Here is a 21,089-nt window from a genome sequence, read left to right as displayed (position 1 = left end):
CTGCAGGGTGCGCTGCAGCTCGCAGCGCTCAGAGAAACACGAGAGCTGACAATTTGTTTTGTCAAGGGGATGGGGAGGGAGTGAACCAGCAATACCGTGATCAAGAACGCGCTGGGGCAGGCGGGGAGGGGGTGCAGCCGAGACCTCAAGCATGCGCCTATCTGCCTTCTCCTCCTCGCATGCATCTTTGCCCTGGCCACACGCCCTATTTTAGCGAAGCTCTAACTAACATGGTTGGTGCCTTTCTGCACATTGTGTTGTTCCCGTGTATCTAGTGTTGGCGGTCGCATAATCTCAAGTTTCCGAGACATGGTGCGAAACGCTGACTCGCATTGTGACTGTGGGTTCATGGTCACACTATTTCATTGGTTTAGTGGGAGCCCCGAAAGCTGCCCCGAAAGCTTTGCTTCAACAAACATGGTGGCACCCGGCCATCAAAGCGACTGCTCTAACCTAGCACCAAACTGGGCTCATTTTGTGGTAATGCATGAAGTTCACAAGCTAGGAGAAGTGACTTAGGTTATCTTTTTCTCACAACTATAGCATGTGTTATGAAGATTGATTTATTAGACGCCACTGATCCCAAATTCGATTGACGATTTCATGGCTCGTAGGCCTAACACGGCTAATCATGGCTGGTGAAGGCACGTAAAGTTAGTTACTCAAAACTAAGCGCAACTAATTGGTTGTTGCTAATAGAATAACCTCTTTAAAGTGAAAACACGAAAATCAAAATTCTTTAAATCAAATCAAGTTTATTCATTACAAAAAAGGAAATGGTTACATTCTTGTTTTACAGCTTCTTATCATAAGCTTCTTTATCATAAGCTTCTTATCATAAAATGGTATATTTATTTACAATAGCTTTTCATTGATGCTGTAGTGCCGCTGCAAGCGCAAGACGCTATCTGCAAGTGCAAAGCCCTATTATTAAACTCTTCACTCTTGCGTGCCCCAACGCTAACGCCCACAAAGCTCTTTGGGGCCCCAAACTTTTGGGGCCCCTATTCTAAAACTCTCTTATGTCAGTGTATTGCACTAGTGGACCTGATGTGCTACAGCAAAATGTACTGATAAAATATGTAAATTGCCTTTGTATTATTTGAGTCCATATGTTCTCTTTAGTAGAACTCTCAGTCTGCTGAAACACTTTGAAAATAAACTAATGCACTTTTCTGCAGCATTACTCAACCTTGTTGCTCTTTGCATGCAGGATTTTTGCAGATCATGTCGAATCCATAGATTCTGACCTGGACTGGCTGCAGGATCAGCTATCGGGTGGAGGGCTGAGCTTGGACACTTCAACACTCATGGGGGTATGTCCTGAGTGGACAGGGCTTCTCTTGGGATCCTCGAAGGTATACGGGCTGAACACTCACAGTGCTGCTTTTGTGCTCTTTCTCACACAATATCATATGTGTGAGAAACAATTGCACAAAGCAGCTTGCTCTTTTCCCCCATCCGAATATGTTGCTATGCTTCTTAGCCACACTTCACCAAGGCTAAACAAACAAGTAAAGGCAGTTTTCACTCATCTTTATTTCTACACACGAAGGAGAACTACGCCATATTTACCTGATTCTAGCACGCCCCCGAATGCAACACGCACCCGATTTTCACAGCTTTAAAGTAAGAAAATAGAAGTGCACCTGTATGTAACGCACCGACAATTTATAAAAGAAAAATATAGCATGCCCCCAGCGCTTGCGATCAGAAGAAACGAGATTGGAAGAATTTACCTGCACAGAACGGAATTTCTTAAAAAGGAACTTTCATTGGTCACAGATACCAAGCACACAGAGGCAGTATTCTTGAGTGACCACTTTTAGAAATACTGCTATGACTTTTGCGAAATTTTTGCACAATTTTTTGTGATTGCACCGCACTTGTTGGCATATGCAGCTGACAGCATTCCTGGCACTGTGTGCACATAGCAAGCTTGGCACGGTGCCCAGAAGTGCTGGCAGCCGTATAGGCCAATAAATGCATTCAGTGCCGAGGCGTGCATAATCTTGCAAAAGTGATAGCATATCTTCGAAAGTGAATGACAGAGAATACCACTCCTTATCATAGTCGAGCACGAAATGAACCCACAGATTTGTAAGTGTTCTGTGCCCACAGCAACTTTCACAAAAATGTGCTTTGTCGCAATCTTGCGATGGTGATGATGCTGCCTCTGACGATAGGCTGTTGCCAACGTCACAAATGTGGTTTTAGTTTCATATCCGTGTGATGCGCAGGCAATTTTCAGACCCATTTTGTCGAGAAAAAATTTGCACATTAGGTTCGGATAAATATGGCACATATTGCTTTTCCTCATATGCCTCCTGCACGGCAGTGCACATTTGGTATTGTGTAATCAGCTTCTGTAGCCCGTCTGCAAAGAAAGTGTTTCGTTGCTCACAAAGCCATGTCTGCACTGCTTGCTGAGCTTCATCATCTGACCTGAACCAACGACCACGCATTGCCTCCTTCAACGGGCCAAAGATGTGGTAATCTGATGGCGCCAGATCAGGGCTGTACAGAGGATGGGGAAGTGCCAACAGCAGACAGTGGATGTTCATGGGTTTGACTTCCTCTGACCACAGAAAGCGCATTATGGCCCACTGTTCCTCGATAGTACAAATGTGGATTGGTGTGTCCATACGTGTTCCTTTTTGCTTTTGTGACACTCAATTGAACATGGCGGTGTGTATATGTATACTCCTACTTCCACATCACTTCAAGTATGTATATATATATGGTGGTGTCAGACACACCCAGTCTTCCGTTTATTCCCGTGAAAACATAATATCCCCTTTAGTTTTTTATTTACCCTCGTATACTGCGTAGATTTCATGTTACTATCGACTTTTGTTAATTTAACCTTGACAGAATTGACTAATCTGGCTGGTCAAATTGAAGAAGAGGCTGAAAAAATGCCCAATCACACTGCCTGCTTCATTTCGCAGTATTTACCTGATTCTAACATGCCCCTGATTCTAATGCACAACCAGTTTCTATGTGTTCAAAGCAAAAAACTAACATACAAATGAGATTAGTGCTCTTAAACAAAGTATAAATTTAACACACACCTGATTTTTTTTAACTAGAAAAATGTGACATGCACCGATTCTGGCAATCAGAAAAAGCTGAAACCATTGAAGAATAGAAAGTTACACTTAATGCCCACTGTCGTCACTCTCAGGCAGCACTGTTATCACTGTCTATGCGCCACAACATGACCTCACTATGGTAAATTGTGCGATATTCTGCATTTAATGATTTTGTGACAATCGCCAATTTATTTATTTATTTAGATACCTACAGCACCTTAATATGGGCATTATTGCAGGGGGTAACCATAGAAAGGTAGTACAAATAGTACAACACAGCAGAAAAAAAGAATATGTAACACTGTGACTAAAAATAACACATAATTCACAATGCATTTACACTAAAAAGGTGGATACAAAAGGTACTGTTGGGCGGACAAAGTTCATATGTCCCACAAATGATTACACGATACTGAGATGATGGCCCACGCTGAGACTAAGCACGTGATTAATTTGTCCTGTGATGCATTTAATTATCTAGAACACTGAAAACGTGTCAAGACTTAGCTGCCGCTAGCCTAGCAAGCAAAATAACTTATGTGTTCAGTGGGCTTTTGTAATCAAGGACTGAAAGTGGTGCATCATTGTCACATTCCTACGTGAGAACTTGTTCTGTTGCCATCTTCTGATGACAGTGGCGAACACAGTGATGCTTTCATATCTTAATGCACTGCGCAGGACATTTCTGGACCATTTCTTTTGGAAAGTAAAGCGTGCTTTAGAGTTGGGTAAATATGGTAACCATCCATTGTGACCTCCCGTTTTGCTTGAAGATCTTCCTAGGGCAGGTCAAAAATAGATGTTTTTGGCAAGAGATCTTTTTTTGAACATGTTTTTGAAGCATTCACCATCACCGAGCACTGTCAAGACAGACACTGCAGCCATTGTAATCACAATTTGATTTACCATTGGAGTGAGACACCTGCGTGCTGACCAGTCAAGTACAAATTATCCAGTGAGGGCCAATTTCAGCATAAAAATAATGGAAGATCTGGCCCATATTGATGTATGGCTGCCAGATCTACGGTCTCCCTGACCAGATCTCCCTGACCAGATCTTTGGTCAAAGATCGAATTATAAAAAAAATTGAATTAACTAGAGCCGATTAACAGAAGTCTGTTGCACTCTCAAAATCTGATAGTTTCGTGAAAGCCAGTCCAGATCCTGTCAAACATGATGTATTGTGCACTGTGCATCATGTTTGAGATCATCTGCGCTAGTTTTTGTGTGTGGTATGTGGCACTGGCTCTTAGTTGTCAGATGGTTAGCTGGAGACCACTGCACTACAGCTAAAACTGCTGCTCACTGGTCCACAGAATGTGCATGATCACAGACTCAATCACCATTAATGATGCATTGCAGCAATGACTGCATTACTTCTGCCTTGCAAAATGCAAACAGAACATCTGCACTGTTCGTTGCCTTTGCTGGATGAGCAGAAAAACAGTGGCTCTCTTATGGAAAACAAAAACTCGTTACATTATTTTCAGTATGACCCCCTACAACGAACAATGCATAGGGGACCATGCATAAATTTTTTCATGAATGACTGTTGAAGCATTAATGAAGATTATGTTAACCCTTTGAAGGTCATATTTTTTCTGCAAATACATGTCCCCGGGGTCACATTTCTTTTGTTGCAGATTTCAATTCTTCAAAGTAACTTATCTCGAAGAAGAACAAGCAAATATTTTTTTTAATGACTATGAATGAAAATATTTTTTCAATGTGTGAAGTTTTATACATGGTTTATTGTTTGATATATAGATAAACTAGCATAAAACAAGGAAATAATTTTTAGGTGACAATAAAGTGACAAAAATTTTTTCGATGTATGAAGTTTTATACATAGTTTATTGTTGAATAAGTCCACACCCATTATAACGGATCTGCATTCAACATACTTTTGGATATGAAACAGGCTGTTCTTGGTTTTAAAACAGGCTGTTCTCCTCGCTTATAGTTTAGTGTGCGTCTATTACCAAAGCAACCACTTCTGCTTTTTACAGAATCTGCTGTAACGGCCTGTCAAAACAGACAAATTTTGGGGCAAGTTTTGTCTAGATGGTATAAATACAACATACTTTGCTGCAGTGGTGCGTGCTTGCAGCTATGGTGCGGCAGTACACTGCACACAACTGATGCATGCTGTAGTGGATTGCAGGCAACTATTTCCAGCAGCTTATGGAATTTGCGAAAATGCACTTTTTTCTTAAGGAGCGAATACACTAGCGGCAAGCTTCCGGCAATGCCCCGATGGTGCAGAGTTTTCGTTGTCAACCATGCAAGCGGACTACTGCTACCCACTGCTGTCAGCTCAGTGCCGAGCAAGTGCCAAGGGTGCTGCTAGGCCTAAGCAGCTTGGAAGCGAAGCTGTAGCATACAGCAATTCAAGAACAAGTACCAGCAATCACAAAATGCGCCGTTTTGAGAACACTTTATTTCTCGATGCATCAATTCTCACAAAAAAAGAAACTATGCTGCTATTCCCAGTGTCCAGACTGCGAGGCATGTGGTGCGTTCAAGCCACCTAGCATGCATCGCTGCGGCAGCCAGATGCGGGCTCCAAGTTGAACTTGCTTCGTATTGCGGCTATCATTCATGCTACAGATTTGACAGTGGTTGTCGCTTCTTGCCAGATATAAAATTAAGACATCGGATTATACTATCGGCCACTGTTTTGTGTGAAGAACAAAGTAGCCGATGTTTCTGTCATCGGCAGTGGCCAGCAGTCTCCCGGGCTCCCTGTTGTTGTGCCGGCCATTAATTTTGCTGTTAGGTGAGTGTATATAAACTGCCACATGTCAGCAACCAGCGGCCAGAAAACACCGAGCAAGAAGACACCATGCCGCGTGGTTGTACAATTATCGTGTAAACCCATTTATCTACAGTTACTTATTTTAATTATGATGTGTTTATTGTTTTTGCGATCACTTATGGGTTCGACAGTGGTGCAATATATTCATACATAGTTTCACCAGTCCACAGCATACCACAACCTTAATTTCGGATAGAGCGAATTTCGGATATAAAGTACCTTTTTGCTGGATTATCACAGTCTGCTGTAACTTATTTTGTCTTTTAGATAGGTTTGACGCGACCAGAGCCTGTATTTTGACATGTTCCATTTCATTTTTCACTTTTATCATGTGTCGTGCTGAGGGTGCGATCCCAGCAAAGACCACTGTGTGGCGATCTCTGAGCCACATCCGAACCAATGACAGCGAACCGGAAGAATGGAAAATGAAGTGGATTGTTAAAGAATACGGCCCCAGGACACGCAACCATAGCAAAAGCGAAGCAGGCACCCTATAGCACCCACAAGCGAAATCAGTGGTGCATACTCGTCAGAAAAGCAAAGCAAGTCAGAAGATTCCAGTAGTCAATTGTGTGATCACTTGACAAGATTCTATCAGTTCTCGCATGTCTCTCAAAAAGCGACGCACACGTGGCAGTATTGCCGATTTATGAATGAGTGCCCGCCTGTAAACAAAGTAATCGCATGCCTAAGGAAGAGCCATGTGGGCGAGCATCTCACAGTAACAGTTTGTGTGAGAAGAAATGAGATATAAATCATTTTTCCCTGCACCTGTAACTCGAAGCGACATGCACGAGTATGCCGATTATAAAGTGTGCAAGCACTGGCATGAGCATCCTGTAGCAAAGTGGGAATATTCCCAAACTACTGTGATGGCAGGCACCGTAAAGCGAAGCAAAAAAATGGTTTTTGCAAAAGCCAGGGGTGGCAGCTCAATAACAACTCTTTATAAGTACGAGGTCACAAAAGGTTGCAGCACCTCCAAAGCGACGCTAAGCTGCACTTCATTCTTAAAAGGCAAGTTTTTTCGAACGTTCAGTCACCACTGCACATGTATGGCTATGACCACTTGAAATTCGGTCCCTCCAGCATATATTATATAAGGCAGTGACCCTTAAAGGGTTAAGAAACATTTTCCATGTAGTAAAGTTACATAAAGGCTCTTGTACTTTGAGCAAATGCCACCAGAATTGCAGAGTGGCAACTCTGGAGTTTGTAATGATTCATACCACATTTTTAAACACCCGGAAAGTCATGGAAATTGAATGAAGGCACCAGTAGAACAGATGGAATGGGAATAGAATGGGAACCGAAGTTCTGGAGCGCTAATTATTGATTTTAAGCGAGACTACAAAACTGCCAAACCAGTAAATTTGCAGTTTATATTAAACTAGACTTGGCCAATTTCTCCTACCAGCTAGCAGCTTTAGTTGACCCTTCCAGCATGTATACTTCCATATAGCCAGTGTACATTCTGAAGAGTTAGATTCTGTAAATTTCAGGTGTATTCTAACTTGTGAAAGGTGATTGGACTATGCTACAGCCTTTGGAATGCTGCATTGTGTGATGACATGGTGAGAAACTGTGAAGGATGTGGTGGCACATCTACTACTCACATGCTTCTACATTGCTTAGGGCATGCTCAGTTCTTCGTGGTGCAAAATGTGCCAAATGACTTGACTAGTGAAGACAAATGGAAGTGACTATCTTACCAATAAATGTTGATAAAGATTTTTCCTTGTTCTTCAGAGTTCCTTTGGGAAATAATGTTGTGATGTAAAATATGTTGTTTCACAAAGCAGTCTTTCATTAAAATGGACATGTGCAGCTGTTAGGATGACTATCCTAACATACTCCTGAGAGTGTTTACATCTCCATTGGTTTGTTGGGACATTTATGAGAAGAGAACTTGCTTTCAGCACTATGCTGTTTTGCTGTAGTGCTACATGCTAAGGCTTTCTTTGTTTTGAAAGCTGCATTTAGTACATGTAGTGTAGCAAATATTTTGTCGTAGAAAACATTTCAAATCTCTCTATTCCTTTTCAGTTGTTCTCTCCAGAAGACACTTTGGCATCTCGCTTAGGAGTAAGTGATCTTTTTTTTCTGCTTGCTTCATCTGCAACTAAATTATTTGTATCATCCATCTTACCCTATTTAAGATTTGGCATTATATACAAAATCAATGCTTTTAAAAATTTGATTTGTCTAATAATACTGCCTCTGTTGAACTCCACACATAAAAAAAAATTATGCATAGTTTCCTTAAGATGATTGTAAGAACCTAGTTTAAACATGAAAAAGAGGTATGAGGTTTGCTGCTAATGTAATGCCTCCTTTGTTATCAGGTGAGGATATTCCTCACAGATGTTGGTAGCATGGCACTAAAGTTCAGAGTTCCCCTCGATATTTATTGAATTTTGTTCCTGTGGCATCTGAGAGGTGTGCAATTGAATCCACATACACAGTAAATGTTACCTTCACTGCCATCCATCAATGCCCGCAGATTCTTTTTCAAGATCAGCCAGTGAATATAAGCACAGTAACGCTATAGGCATTGCATCTTGGACTTGTGTTGAATACATGAGAAACAGGCTACATTAAAGACAGCCATGCACAGCTGCCATACTCCAAAATGAAAGTCTTGACCATCTTGTTTGCACAAATTAGCAAACTACGACCAGAAAGCTCTAAGAAGCTCGAAACTACCCTCTGTAGCAAACAAACTAAAGGCTTAAAGTTCCAGAGCAAGGCCACTGGAGGAGGAGGAAACCTTTTTCTTGTAATATGACTACAACATTTTCTATAGCAGCTTCAGTCTTCTAACTGACAGCTGTTGCAATGTGATGAGTGCATCACATTGCAAAACGGCTTGATTATCCTATCGTAGCTACCGCACCATCCAAATTTAATACCTTCTCGCTTTCAGGGTGACGAAAGATAGACTGCACGGGGAACATTGCTCGGCAAAAAATGTCAGTATGCTCATTTAAGCACAGTGCAAATTACTGCAGACTTTTATCATGCAACATCATTCACTGCTTGCAAAAGTGGACAGTGACTAGTTCAGGCTATCATATACTGTTCTCATGTAAGGGGCTGCATTTTCTTTTTCTTTTCTGAGATAGTGATCTGAAATTCCTTCGTGCTGCCCACACACAAGTAAAAAAGCAAATAAATACATATCTGCTTGTAAAAAATAGATGAACTTGCTGTCATATGCGATAGCCTGCAAAATCCTTTAGTTTCTGTTGCTAAATCAGTAGTACTGCTATATCAGTATATTGGTACATCACTACAATGTTATTGCTGGCATATATCTGGCTTGGAAGCCAGGTAGAGGCTTCGAAGGCAGCCACCAGGTAGACAAGCGGGCAGTAGCGTGTTTACTCAGTCATGCTGGGCGCCAACTGCACAATAGAGCAGTACAGAACCACCATGGGTGCCTGCCCCCGAGACAATGAGCACCATGACGACTGTGTGCTCTCCACAAACCTTATTAGCGGCAAGAATTTGGAGTGGTGCCCTCTCGCGAGTGACGTCACGGTCAGGACGACACTCGCTCCAGCTCACTCGGCTGCCGCGCGCGCTAGTTCCCTTCGTGTGTGCTTCAGGTACGGGTGGCTCGAGCCATACTTATTGAAGGATTATCGGCTTCTTTCTGCTGCCATGCCTGAACCACAGTTCCTTCTTCAAAAGCACATAAGTCAAGAAAATTTGCGGCTTGGATATCACAAGCTATGTAGCGTTGGAGGGGTCTACTGGTTTTGCAGTGCATACAGTATATGTGCCGTGTCTGTCCATAAATTTTGCATAAAAAGAATGTCTGCAAATTCAACACGCGAAGTTGTGTATGATGCTTCGCTAAACACTTTCCCTTAGTACTTGTCGGCATGAGAGACAATGCATTTTACATGGAAGAAAAAAAATCTTGGTATTTGTTGTCAACATGTTCTCCGTGTTAGAAAGACACTGCCCAGCGAAGCTGTCATTATGATTCTTATTACTGTGGTGAGTAATACTTACGTTGGTAAGTTTTTCTAGTCAAATATGTCCACTTTATTAATGCGTAAAAGAAAGAGTTAGGTGCGCATTTCGTATGAAAAAGTTTGCTGCTGCAACGGGCCCCCATAAAATGAATCCTTCATGGCTGCTAACATGGCGGCGCATCATGTAGAGTATTTACATAGTTAATTCAGAAATAATATAGTAGTAATCACCTGAAAGAAAAGTTTCGTGGTTAAGATCAAGAGTCAATCAATTGCAAGCGATGAAATGTTTCATGGTGGCCCTCAGTAGCCTTTATCGACAATATGGCACACTCTCCACGCAACGGTAGCAACCGACTGTCGTTATGGCGAGGCACGCATTGTTTGCAAAACCCATCAGTTCACTACAACTTCGAATTGAAACCATGAAGCAGTTTTTTACAGTGGCACTTGCAATGCCTAAAGTATACTTGAGGTACTACAGTGCAGCTTAGGGTGCGTAGCAAAGGAAAATTCAAGCACCTTCTGCCTCACCATGTCTCGATCCAGCTTTGTTTAATTATACAAATGGAGAACTATTTGCTTCGTCAGTACATAAAAGAGAACCTCGCAAACCTTCATGAGGAAGACACCACAAGGCTCACATATTTCACTTGATTTTTGACCTCCACCGGGGAATAATGATATCTTCAATATGTCCCATATACTAATGAATGACGCTTCGGCTTCTTTCTGGCTGCAGCCGTACGGTCCAAGAGGCATATTTCACTAAAAAAATTTGGGTCGAGCAGCCTGTGTCAGTTCGCCAAACAGATTCGTCATGTGTATTCATCAAGCAACAAACACCAGTAAATCGCTCAAGTGAGTTGAACATGTAGCACAGAAAAGGGAATATATATTGGTACATTCCTTTTCCTATTCTGCAAACAGCTGTAAGCCTCAATTAGTTTTATTTCAAATTACCGCCGCTTAAAATAAACACATGAAGAACTGCCAAATTTTGAGAAGCAGTTAAAGCAGCAAATGGTGCTGATAGAATCTAAACTGCAGTGTTAAGTCCTCATGTTACTGCTGAGCGTTGCTGTGAAGAAATGCAAAAAATTTGATATTATACCATTAACTACTCGTTGTGAGCAAGCCCGTTTTAGCGGATTAAAATCAAGGTAACTGTTGTAGATGTCATATATAGCCAGCGTTTGTGACATACTTGTTGCACCGTGGTATGTTGGTATCATAACTGGATTCTTATATGCTATGTTTTTCCGGTTGTCAATCCGCACATGAAAAAACCCATAATGGGCTGGTCTGCGCACCTTCAGCTGGCACTGTAGCGTTGCCTTTGAGAACTGTATTGTCGTGTGTCAGCACCCCATCTCTGAATATTTAGACAAATGAAAGGATGTTTTTAGATAAGTTTTAGATTTTGATTAATCGCAATTCCCTTCATATGTATCTTCAGTGTTCTCGCGCGTGTGCTTTCACATAATCAGTGTACCTCTTTCTTTGTCCCCCTCTCCCCATGGCTATATAATCAGCCACCTTTGACTTCAATAAACAGTTGCAAGTAGCGCCTTGTCCTGTCTTTGTTCCTTCCTAGTGTGCCGTCACTGTTGGCACTCCATCTTTTGAAAGCTATGCATTAACTAGCCCCACAACGTGTTTTACTGCATATCAGCCTTGTCATGTGTGGCACTTTTTATACAATGTTTCTTAAACTTTCTTACCGTAGTTTCCAGCAATATTGGGCTTTATTATTGAAGCAAGCTTCTGTGCATGAGAGAGTCATGGCCTGTGTAGTAAGTAACAGGTTGATTTAATACTTGGCCCTAAAATCAGATGCCTGTACAGATATTTATTTTCCTGTCAGAATCGTTCTGCAAATAATTTTTTTGTCAAGCCTTGGTACTGCATTTCTTGTGCTCCACTGTTAAAGCTTTCAAACATTGTTCAAAGTTTTAAGTCTTCTTTTGCATTGTTGTTGTTATTTCAGGACTTGGCTACTGAGAATAGATCATCAGGTGCTATTGGTAAGTAACTGTAGTGCCTTTTTGGTATTGCACATTTTTATGTGAGCAGAGTATGTAAACGTAGTGATGATCATCAGTGCACAGCTCAAAAACATAATACGCTTTATGAGATCCACTTTTGTCAGACCATGAAGTCTAGCTTCTCTTCAGTTCTTTAATGCAGACAAAATTTTCGAATTGTAAGGGACTGGTGGTTATGCATTTGCAGCATTAGAAAGGTCCCTAAATATGTGATGCCTAAATGGCTATAGTTTGGGCATTGGTTTTATTACATTATAAAGCATATGCCAGATATTAAATTTAAGGTACCTTAGTGCTACATCCTTGAAACACCACAGATGCTGGCACGTGGGCACGATATCAATTATTTCAAATGTTAAGGGGGCACACAGGTCTTGGAGATTTTTTCGATTCTGGTATTTTCATAATCCACATTGTATGACACACCTGTCAGGCAGAAATTAGCTCTAAACAATGTGTTGTTGAGTAAAAAAAATTCCATATTTACCTATTGAAATGCTCAGTTTCACCTACAGAAGTGCCAAAAATTATCCATTATTAACCGTTCGTCGTTTTGAAACCACTCCCTGAAACCCATTCATTTTAGTCCCGTTTTAAAGGGCATCTTTCCGGCTTGATTTCCAGCCAAAACAAGCCATCAATGTCGCTTCAGAAGAGAACTACCAGAAACAAGCAAGAGACAAAATCGCACCATCTCATTGGTCCTTGGCAAGCACATGACTGAAGGGCGACTTCTGATTAGAGCACAGGAACGTCCTGTACAGATGGCGATGCATGCGTGGTGTAAAGACGCACATTGGCGACGCCATTACACCATGACTTGTTCAGCGATCACGATCGCAATGCCAAACCGTGCTTGGAAATTCCGCACATTGCACAAATTCAGCAAGAGGCGAAGAAGTGTGCTGCACAGCATGAGGAGTTATCACAATTATCAGTGGTAACATCACCAGACCCCAGCGGACAAGCAGACGCTGCACAGTAGCAGTAGGACACAAAAGCAGCCGGCGATCATGAAGGCCGCTGATGGTGGCGGTAATTGGAGTTAGATTCAGGAGTCGTGGTCTCTGAGTATTACATCACTGGGTCACTCTCTAAGAGCCTATGCTACCGGTGCATCTCGAAAGGGTAGCTGGCCTACACTAGTGGGGCGTCACACAGACGCTAAGTGAGCCCACGTTGTCGTCCGAACTTTGACGACAAGTGTTGCTAGCCTTTTAATGAGTATGAGCTACAGAGCTTGGAGGAATGAACCAGGGGTTTATTCACATGGGGGAAACAGCGCAAACCTATTTATAGTAAAAGGCATAAGATACTCGCACTGGCTGGAGCACGGAGTCCACTACATCTTTCTCGTAGCATGAGCTACATGTCAGAGCAGACTACATCGTTCTGGGAGAGCACACTCCACACTGAGGATGTCTCTTAAAAACTCTCCATCTTCCCTAGATCACTCGCCAGGGAATCAACCAGTCCAATGGTTTGTACCGGCACAGCATACTGCCTTCAAGGAGGAGAAAGTTGACACAAAGCACATGCGCTGCCCCCAAGCTGAACCTGGATAGGGGAAAGCCAGCATACCAGACCCAGTGTTTCACTGGCAACCTGGAAGAGGTCAATGGCCCAAGCTCACCAGAAGGTAAAGCTTCTCGAGGTCCTGGCAACTTTCACTTAAGTTCTGGGAAACTCTTCACCACCTCGTTCCCACGCCGAAGTCTACCAATTTGCTGTCACTGAAAGACTCACCTTCTTGTAGTAATGCCGAATCTGTCAGCATCTCGGTGTCCATCTTGACTCAGTGAAATTTTGTTTGGCGTCGATATCACAATGACCCCGGTCTCCGCGCTTCGGCAAATGTGCCAAACATAACAGCTCCTCCGCAGCCCAGAAAATCTCGACTGGCCAGCGCTTACAACCACTGGGCAGGATGGGAATGGCTGGTGACCAAGAAGATGGCTTGATTTTCTGTAACAACTACAAATTCGGAATGCTTTGAACCATCCCACAACAAGTGGCACGGAAGAGTCGATCCTGGCAACACAGTACCACACAGTGTGCAAACACCTGGAATCAGCTGTTAAACCCACTAGGCTTGATACTGAAATTTTAAATTAAGCCACTCAAGTGGGAACTGAAAAGTTGAACCCCAAAATTTTGTGCTGACAAAGTGAGCGCGCACGTTCCTTTGAGTATAACAAAATCCGACTGTTGCACTGCACGAGAGCAAAGGTATGCGTATAATTGCACCAAAGGCATTTCGTTTCCTTCCGTCTGCACAGGACACACAATAATGGAACAGTACCAATGCTTCTCAGTGCAAATTATTTACGCATTGAAAACCAACGCGCTTAACCTTAAAAAAAAAACTTTGAAAACACTTCTAACAAAGGGTAACTAATACACACGCCCATTACTATAGGCCTTTAACAAATAACCTTAAGTCACTGACTAAAAAGAAAGCCTAGCTACTCATTAACGAACACTTCACGAAACTAAAGCTTTACACAAAACACATATTTCAAACTTCAGGGCTTCTCAAACGAAAACCTAAACAAAGCTCATAACTTACTTATTGAAATAAACTCTAGTTTCAAATTGTGAAACTTCTCAAACACTGCGAAAAAAGAAAGATCAAACAATACAAAACATTTGTTTTTACGGAACCTGTCTTTTTGTCTTTGTCTTTCGTTCTGATTATCTTACGACGGATTCATATTATTGAGCCATACTCGAGGTGGTCACACCGTGAAAGCCATTCTGGCTATCCAAGAACAACAAAGGCCTGGCATTCTATCAGCTCTTTCCATATGTTACAGTCCCCTGCCAAATTGCGTCCTGGCAACGTGCTTTCATCATAACCGCATTTGACCGCATTGCGTGTCCCAACCACCTCGTCTCATGTTGCCACCTTGCACTCCTTCGCAATGCATGCTGCACTCCGAAGAGAACGAAGGGGAACATAATTGTCCCATGCCCTTTGTCCGCATTCGTTCAGAATGTGCTTCTCACATTTTGTCTGGTGGCTCAACGGTTCTTGATTTGAAAACGTCGTCAACGATGACTGCACCTTTCTTTCTTTTGCACCCCACTCATGCTGTTTGACACCTTTCACTTTCTTACGCTGTGTCACACTCTCTGTCATATTCCAATCTTTACAACGCTGCTTTACCTGATTTTTCTTCCTCGTGCTCACTTTTGAGCCATCTGCTCGCACCTCATGTTGGCCGTTACACATCTCGTCGGCCGGGATCACTGTCTTACCCGCACAGTCTGAGTGATTTGTACCTAAATCATCTCTCTCTTGGCAACCTCAACAGGTGGACAGCTTAATTGACTCTGAAACAGTGCAGCAGTTTTTACTTGAGCTACGCAACTCGCACCCCTGCGAACTTCCCTCTACTGTGCTATCCAGCTCACGCTGTACAATGGCATGCAGGTCACCGGTTTTGACCGCCGTCTCACCCGCACAGTCTGCATGAATCTTGCCTAAACCATACCTGTTTTGGCAACCTGGACTGGCAGTCAGCTTCATCGATCCTTGAACAATACAGCTGTTTTCTTTTCAGCTACACAGCTCGCGCTCCTGCGAACTGCCCACAACTGCATTGTTCAGCATACAAAGTGCTTCGGCACGCCGATCTGACTCTGCCTTTATCTTGACATGGGTGCTCATGTCTGTCGGGTCAGCAGTACTCTGAACTTCGTTGACTGTGCCAATTTGTTCACATCTGGCCTCACCGTCTGAAGTGATCTGTTGGCACAGCACCTCATCGCGCTCACTATGGCCTTCAACGGCCTCTGTTGCCACTACGGCATTGTTAGCAGCCAATGCTTTCAGTTCACCGATGAATGTGCTGCTAACCTCACAGGTACTACTTCTCTTTCCAGCTCACGACAAAAACATGCTAGTTACTTCCTCTCACTTTCGCTGCATTCTGCCTACAGATTTCTCAAGTCCTGTTGTTTTTGTTCGATTGCCTCCTCCAACCATTCAATATTCTTGTCCAGTGCTGCTACTAACTGCCTCCTTGCTTCCCTTTCTTCTAGCCTGCATTTCTCCTGCAATATTCTTTCCTGTTCCCGTCTAGTTTTCTTTCCTGTTCTTGCCTAATTTATTCCTGTTCCTGCCTTCTGTTTAGAATTCTATTACCAAGATGTTCGATGATTTTCAAATCATTGTCGCTTTGTAGGATGATTTTACAAATCAGCTTCTGTTAACTCCTCCTCTACATCTACCTCAAGCTCATCCATAACCACAACAGGTCAACTCTCTTCAAACTCAATATGACCACGATCACTGCTTTATGCTTCGGCTCTGCTGTCGCACAATACCTGTTGCGATACCCACGCAAATCAGAATACAAATAAATGATCCCCAGCTATTCAAATCTATTAATGCAGAGAAATTGAAGCCTGGTAAATCATACAGCCAAAACCAAATGCTTACCCACAGAAGCAGCACCATGTCACCAGTCCTTCTCTGCCATATACAGTCGTTTGCAAGAGGTGGTCATTCACAAGTCGCCTCCAACTTCATCGGAATACTAGTCAGTCACGACGTCCCAAGGTTTTTGAGATCAATCTCACCACTGCTTACGAGTTGTTGGATTTGGGGGTGTTGTGGTCTCGGAGTCTGGCGAGTCTCGGAGTCGCGGAGTAGGCTAGAGAGCAACTGAGGGTTGCTCTCTAGCCTATGCTGCTGGTGCATCTCAAAAAAGGGTAGCTGGCGTATACTACCGGGGCGTCACACAAAGGCTAAGAGGGACCACGCCGTCATCCGTGCCTTTTTTGGAGTTGCTAACTTGGTGATGAGTACGAGGTCAGGAGGTTTAGAATATAACGGGGTTTATTCACATCGGAGAAAAAAGGGCAAACTTATCTACTGGAAAAGGCGTAAGACACTCACCTGGGCCAGAGCATAAAGTCCAGTACATCATTCTCATAGAATGAGCTACATGTCAGAGCAGACTACATTGTTCTGGGAGAGCACACTCCACATTGAAGATGTCTCTTAAAAACCCCCTGGCTTCCCTAGATCACTCGCTAGGGAAATGGGTAATGTCCCAATGAACCAATGCTGTGGTTCTGGTAGTAATGCCGAATCTGTCAGCATCTCAGTGTCCACGTTGACTTGGTGAAATTTTGTTTGACGTCGCTATCACAATGACCCTGGCCTTTGGTGGAATTTTGTTTTACGTCAATATCACAATGACCCCGGCCTTTGCTCTTTGGCGAATACGCCAAACATAATATCGGCCAGAGTTGCAGTTATCAGCAGTGACATCTGCTGACCTCGGTGAAGCAGCTGATGGGAGGACTCCACAGAACAATGGCGCTACAAATGGGCAGCCAGTGATCGTGACAGTAGGCAACGGCAGTGCAAAAAGCGGCTGACAGCAGTGATACTCAACCAGAGTGAAAGAAAACATTGCAACCACTAGTGATTAAGACTGCAGACCGCAGTTGTGTAGTAAACGACCTTGCATATGGAGAAAGTGTGGCAGCAACTGTGATGGCGCCCTCCACTACCAGCATATGTAATAAGACAGGCTGTGCAGCGATAGACGAAACATTCCTGATGATGGCAAACAGATATCGAGTGGCAAGCACAGCAAAAAGCAGTGGAATTCTCCTTGGTCTCGGTGGCAGAGTGCAAGGTAAATTTTTTCACAAGTGAGTGCTGTAATGAAAGTGCATCGACCACGATATACACTATCGTTGACTTCAATATGGTGAGTGGTGAGCACTTTACTGGAATCGCTGCTTGCCGAGTGTGTTGTGGAGCTGTGAGGATCCAATTAGCCACAAAACTAAAGGTGCACTGCAGAAACTGCGGTAAACTTTGCTCAAAATGGAGTTCATGACGAGTTGTTGGTGCCACTAGCAACTGCAACTCGTTCGAGATCAAGATTCGTTTGGCTTATGCTAAACAGAGTATTGGAAATGGACAGATGGTGCTGAACAACATTTTTGCTGCTATGGGTGTTTTCCACAGAGACCTTCACAATGAGACCTTTAAGCACTACCTTCAATACAAAGCTGAATCCAGCAACAAGTGCCTGTACTGGACATTGGGCAAAATTGTGCCACTGTGGTTAAGAACCTTTACGAAGACCTCAGTTTTGATAATCCAGGGAACATGGCAATGTCTTTTGATGGAAGTTGGCATACTAGGGGATATACTTCTCATATAGGAGTGGCCAGTGTGATATTTCTGGAGATTATGCTGTACTGTCAAATTTCTGTGTCAGCTGTGAATGTGGCCCAAAACCAGATAGCTTTGAATATTCTGTTTGTAAATTGGTGCATTCATGCCAAAAGAACACCTCGTGCAAGGCTGGCCAGATGGAAGTAGTGGCAGCAATGATTTTATTTCATTGCACTTTTTCACTTTACAGCCTCAACTACACCACCATGCTTTGTGATGTTGACAGCCGGTTGTGCAACACCATCAATTAAACAATAGTGTATCGCATCATACAGGTGGAAAACAAAAGACCATTCAAACCATGTAGAGAAACACGTGGGGACTGCACTGTGGAACCTTGTGCAAAAGCTTAAAGGGGAGAGCGGAGGGTGCATGATTGGTAAAGGCCATCTGACTGGCGACTTTATCACCAAGCTGACAGGCTACTATGTTTGGGCTCTCAAATGAAAGTGCATGAAAACTATGATATGGTGTTTTAGAAAACTGCACCATTTTGATATCTTGTAGAAATCACCAACAAAAATTCAGATTTGTATAAAGTAGCAAATTTATAATTTCAACTTGCACTCTTTGAACATTCAGGCATATACCTGCTTGGTGCAGCACATATCAAATATTCTGCAGGTCACATCCCAAATTTTTAACAAACAAAAAAATAATTGTAACTTTTTTTTATTGGCTTAGGAAAATACTGCTAATTCATATTTGTAATGCGCACACAAAATTGACTATTTCCTGAAGGTTTCATGTATCTAGAGTCAATAGAAAAAGTTGGTATCAGACGTCATGCCCACCTTTAACAAAACAGGTAAGTGCACCTGACCATCTGGACAAAACGCAAGAGTTTTATTTCAGATCTTGAGCCTTGAGATGTGCATTTGAAATGTGCAATGAAAGAATAGGCTTATTGCCAAAGCTGCCAAATTCCACAGTGGTTCTGCTGCGAAAATATTGTACAAGTAGAGCTTTTTGTTGACAGGTCTTTCACTTTTACATGTAGCTTGGTGCTGAAAGCCATGACAATTGAAGGCAACACCTTGTTGCACACTATTTGGAGACACAAATCAAACAATTGGCTTAATGGTACCCAGCACAGGAAACTCATGTCAAAGAGAGTGACAAGAGACAATAGGTTGCGCAACGTCCTACATCCCCTGTTCAGTGGCCGCAGTGTTTTACCTCTGCCAGATGATGTTTGGAATAACAGCCTGGGTAAAATAACCTGGCTGGTATCATCTATCTCGGCAAAGTGTCAACAAGAATGAAAATAAAGGTGTAAGTGAAACAAACTGTATGCTACCACAAGTCATAACCTTGTTATATTTTTGATTTCGCTTTCATTTCAGTTAAGTTATTAAAATACTTACAATTACAAACCCCAGAATGCAGAGCTTTATTATTTCCTATATCAATAAATATTTTGAAAATGCTTAAGAGGAGTGGTTGCTTCTTTAAAACCACATGTAAAATCTCTGACATCATTTTTTCTTTGCTTATTTTCTAGAAAAAAAAATTGTGGCTTTGGCTTGTCCTTTTTCTAATGCAGGTAATGAGTTAGTGCAGTATACACCAAGCCTCCTCGACCTGGGCATTGAAGAAAGCTCTTCATTCCAGCCTGTCAGTGAACTCCTGCTGTCTGATGATGATGAACTCCCAAGCACTGCGGCTGCACTGAGTCCTGTTAATGATGAACCCTCAATCCCAAGGCCCAGCTCACTGGTTACATCTGAACAAAGTCCAAGCTCACAATCTGCATCCCCTTCCCTCCTGTTTCAAGAAAACAACAGATCAGTTGTGCAGACTGAATCCCAGTTAGCTGGTAAGAAAGGGACATCATCAGGCAGGAAAAGCCGTGGAGGTAGCAAGAAGTGAAATGGGAGTGTGGTCTCCACTGGAAAGAAGTATGCATGCTAGCCTTATAGCTTGCAACCAATGTGCTAGGATGTTGAGAGTCTGTATGTGCACAAGCACATAAGGAGTATATTCCAGCCAGCACAGAACCCTGCAATACTCCACTGCAAACCATACAAACAGCAGCAGAGGAAACGTCGTAAAATTGTGATGGCATGGCTGAACAAGGCTAGTTCTAGAATGTACTGAATGCAAAGCACACTACAAGCACAGATTAAATTTGTAGCTGGCCACCCCTTGATATAGCCATTGCTGTGGATTAGGCTCTGTTAAATGAAGGTGGTGGTTTCCCCAGAGCCTGAAGGGGATGCATCTCGTACTGAAGTAGAGAGGGACAAGCAGCCGAGATTGACATGCAGTGACCTGCACTTCCGTTGATGTTCGGGGCTGGGAGCTCAGACAAAAAGATAATAAAAATCATCCCAAACGTCCACTGGAGGAGCTCTTCAATTTGACTAATCCAAGCTCTAGAAGCAAAAATCAGGTACTTCTGGTCTTTCCAAACACTCTTGAAGAGGTTGTACCATTACAGAAGCACAGAGAAAACGACGACAAAGGGTCAACCAAGTGTAGATACTGAAAAAAGGCGAGGTTGACCTATTTGGTGGGTCAAATGATTCAATGATTAAATGTTGCTTTTTTTTCATGTTCATTATTCACTATTTCACATTTTCACGCTATTTCACACACAATTATGTCAACTTTTGTCTTCTTTAGCATTGACACTTGGTCAATACCAAGCGTAAACATCCGTGATACCCCATGCACACTTGTAAGTTAGTGCATATGGTGCTAGTAGTAGTAAAATATTGTGCACTCACTCTGCAAGTTTTTACAGGTAATTATACTTATATTATTTATTGTAATATTTAGTTGCTGAATATTGCTACATGCTCTCGGAATGGAGCGGTATCATTTGATATCTTTATGTTCATATGACATCTACAAGTCGCTTAACCAACTGTTTCTTTTCTGGAAATGGTGACAAGATAGTAAGTTACAAGCTAGACAGATCCCAAATAT

At 42.6% G+C, this 21,089-nt stretch overlaps 1 protein-coding gene across 15 annotated transcripts in view; it reads left to right on the top strand.

The window, feature by feature from the left end:
- LOC126547420 (heat shock factor protein-like) overlaps positions 1-20,718 on the top strand; it is a 168,746-nt gene extending 148,028 nt beyond the window's left edge. For 14 of the 15 annotated variants that reach the window (XM_055062640.2, XM_050195416.3, XM_055062650.2 and 11 more), the window contains 4 exons: positions 1,214-1,358; positions 7,960-7,998; positions 11,890-11,926; positions 19,702-20,718. In XM_055062640.2, the coding sequence (XP_054918615.2) occupies positions 1,214-1,358; positions 7,960-7,998; positions 11,890-11,926; positions 19,702-20,027 (547 nt within the window). In that variant the 3' untranslated portion in view covers positions 20,028-20,718. The remainder of the gene's footprint in view (positions 1-1,213; positions 1,359-7,959; positions 7,999-11,889; positions 11,927-19,701) is intronic. The other variant, XM_050195417.3, reaches the window with a different exon arrangement.
- The last annotated feature ends 371 nt before the right edge of the window (positions 20,719-21,089 follow it).

The sequence above is a fragment of the Dermacentor andersoni genome, chromosome 1 (assembly GCF_023375885.2).
Source record: "Dermacentor andersoni chromosome 1, qqDerAnde1_hic_scaffold, whole genome shotgun sequence".
Classification (NCBI taxonomy): domain Eukaryota; kingdom Metazoa; phylum Arthropoda; class Arachnida; order Ixodida; family Ixodidae; genus Dermacentor; species Dermacentor andersoni.
The sequence above is the reverse complement of the archived record's forward strand: the minus strand, read 5'-3'. Positions and strand labels throughout refer to the sequence as shown.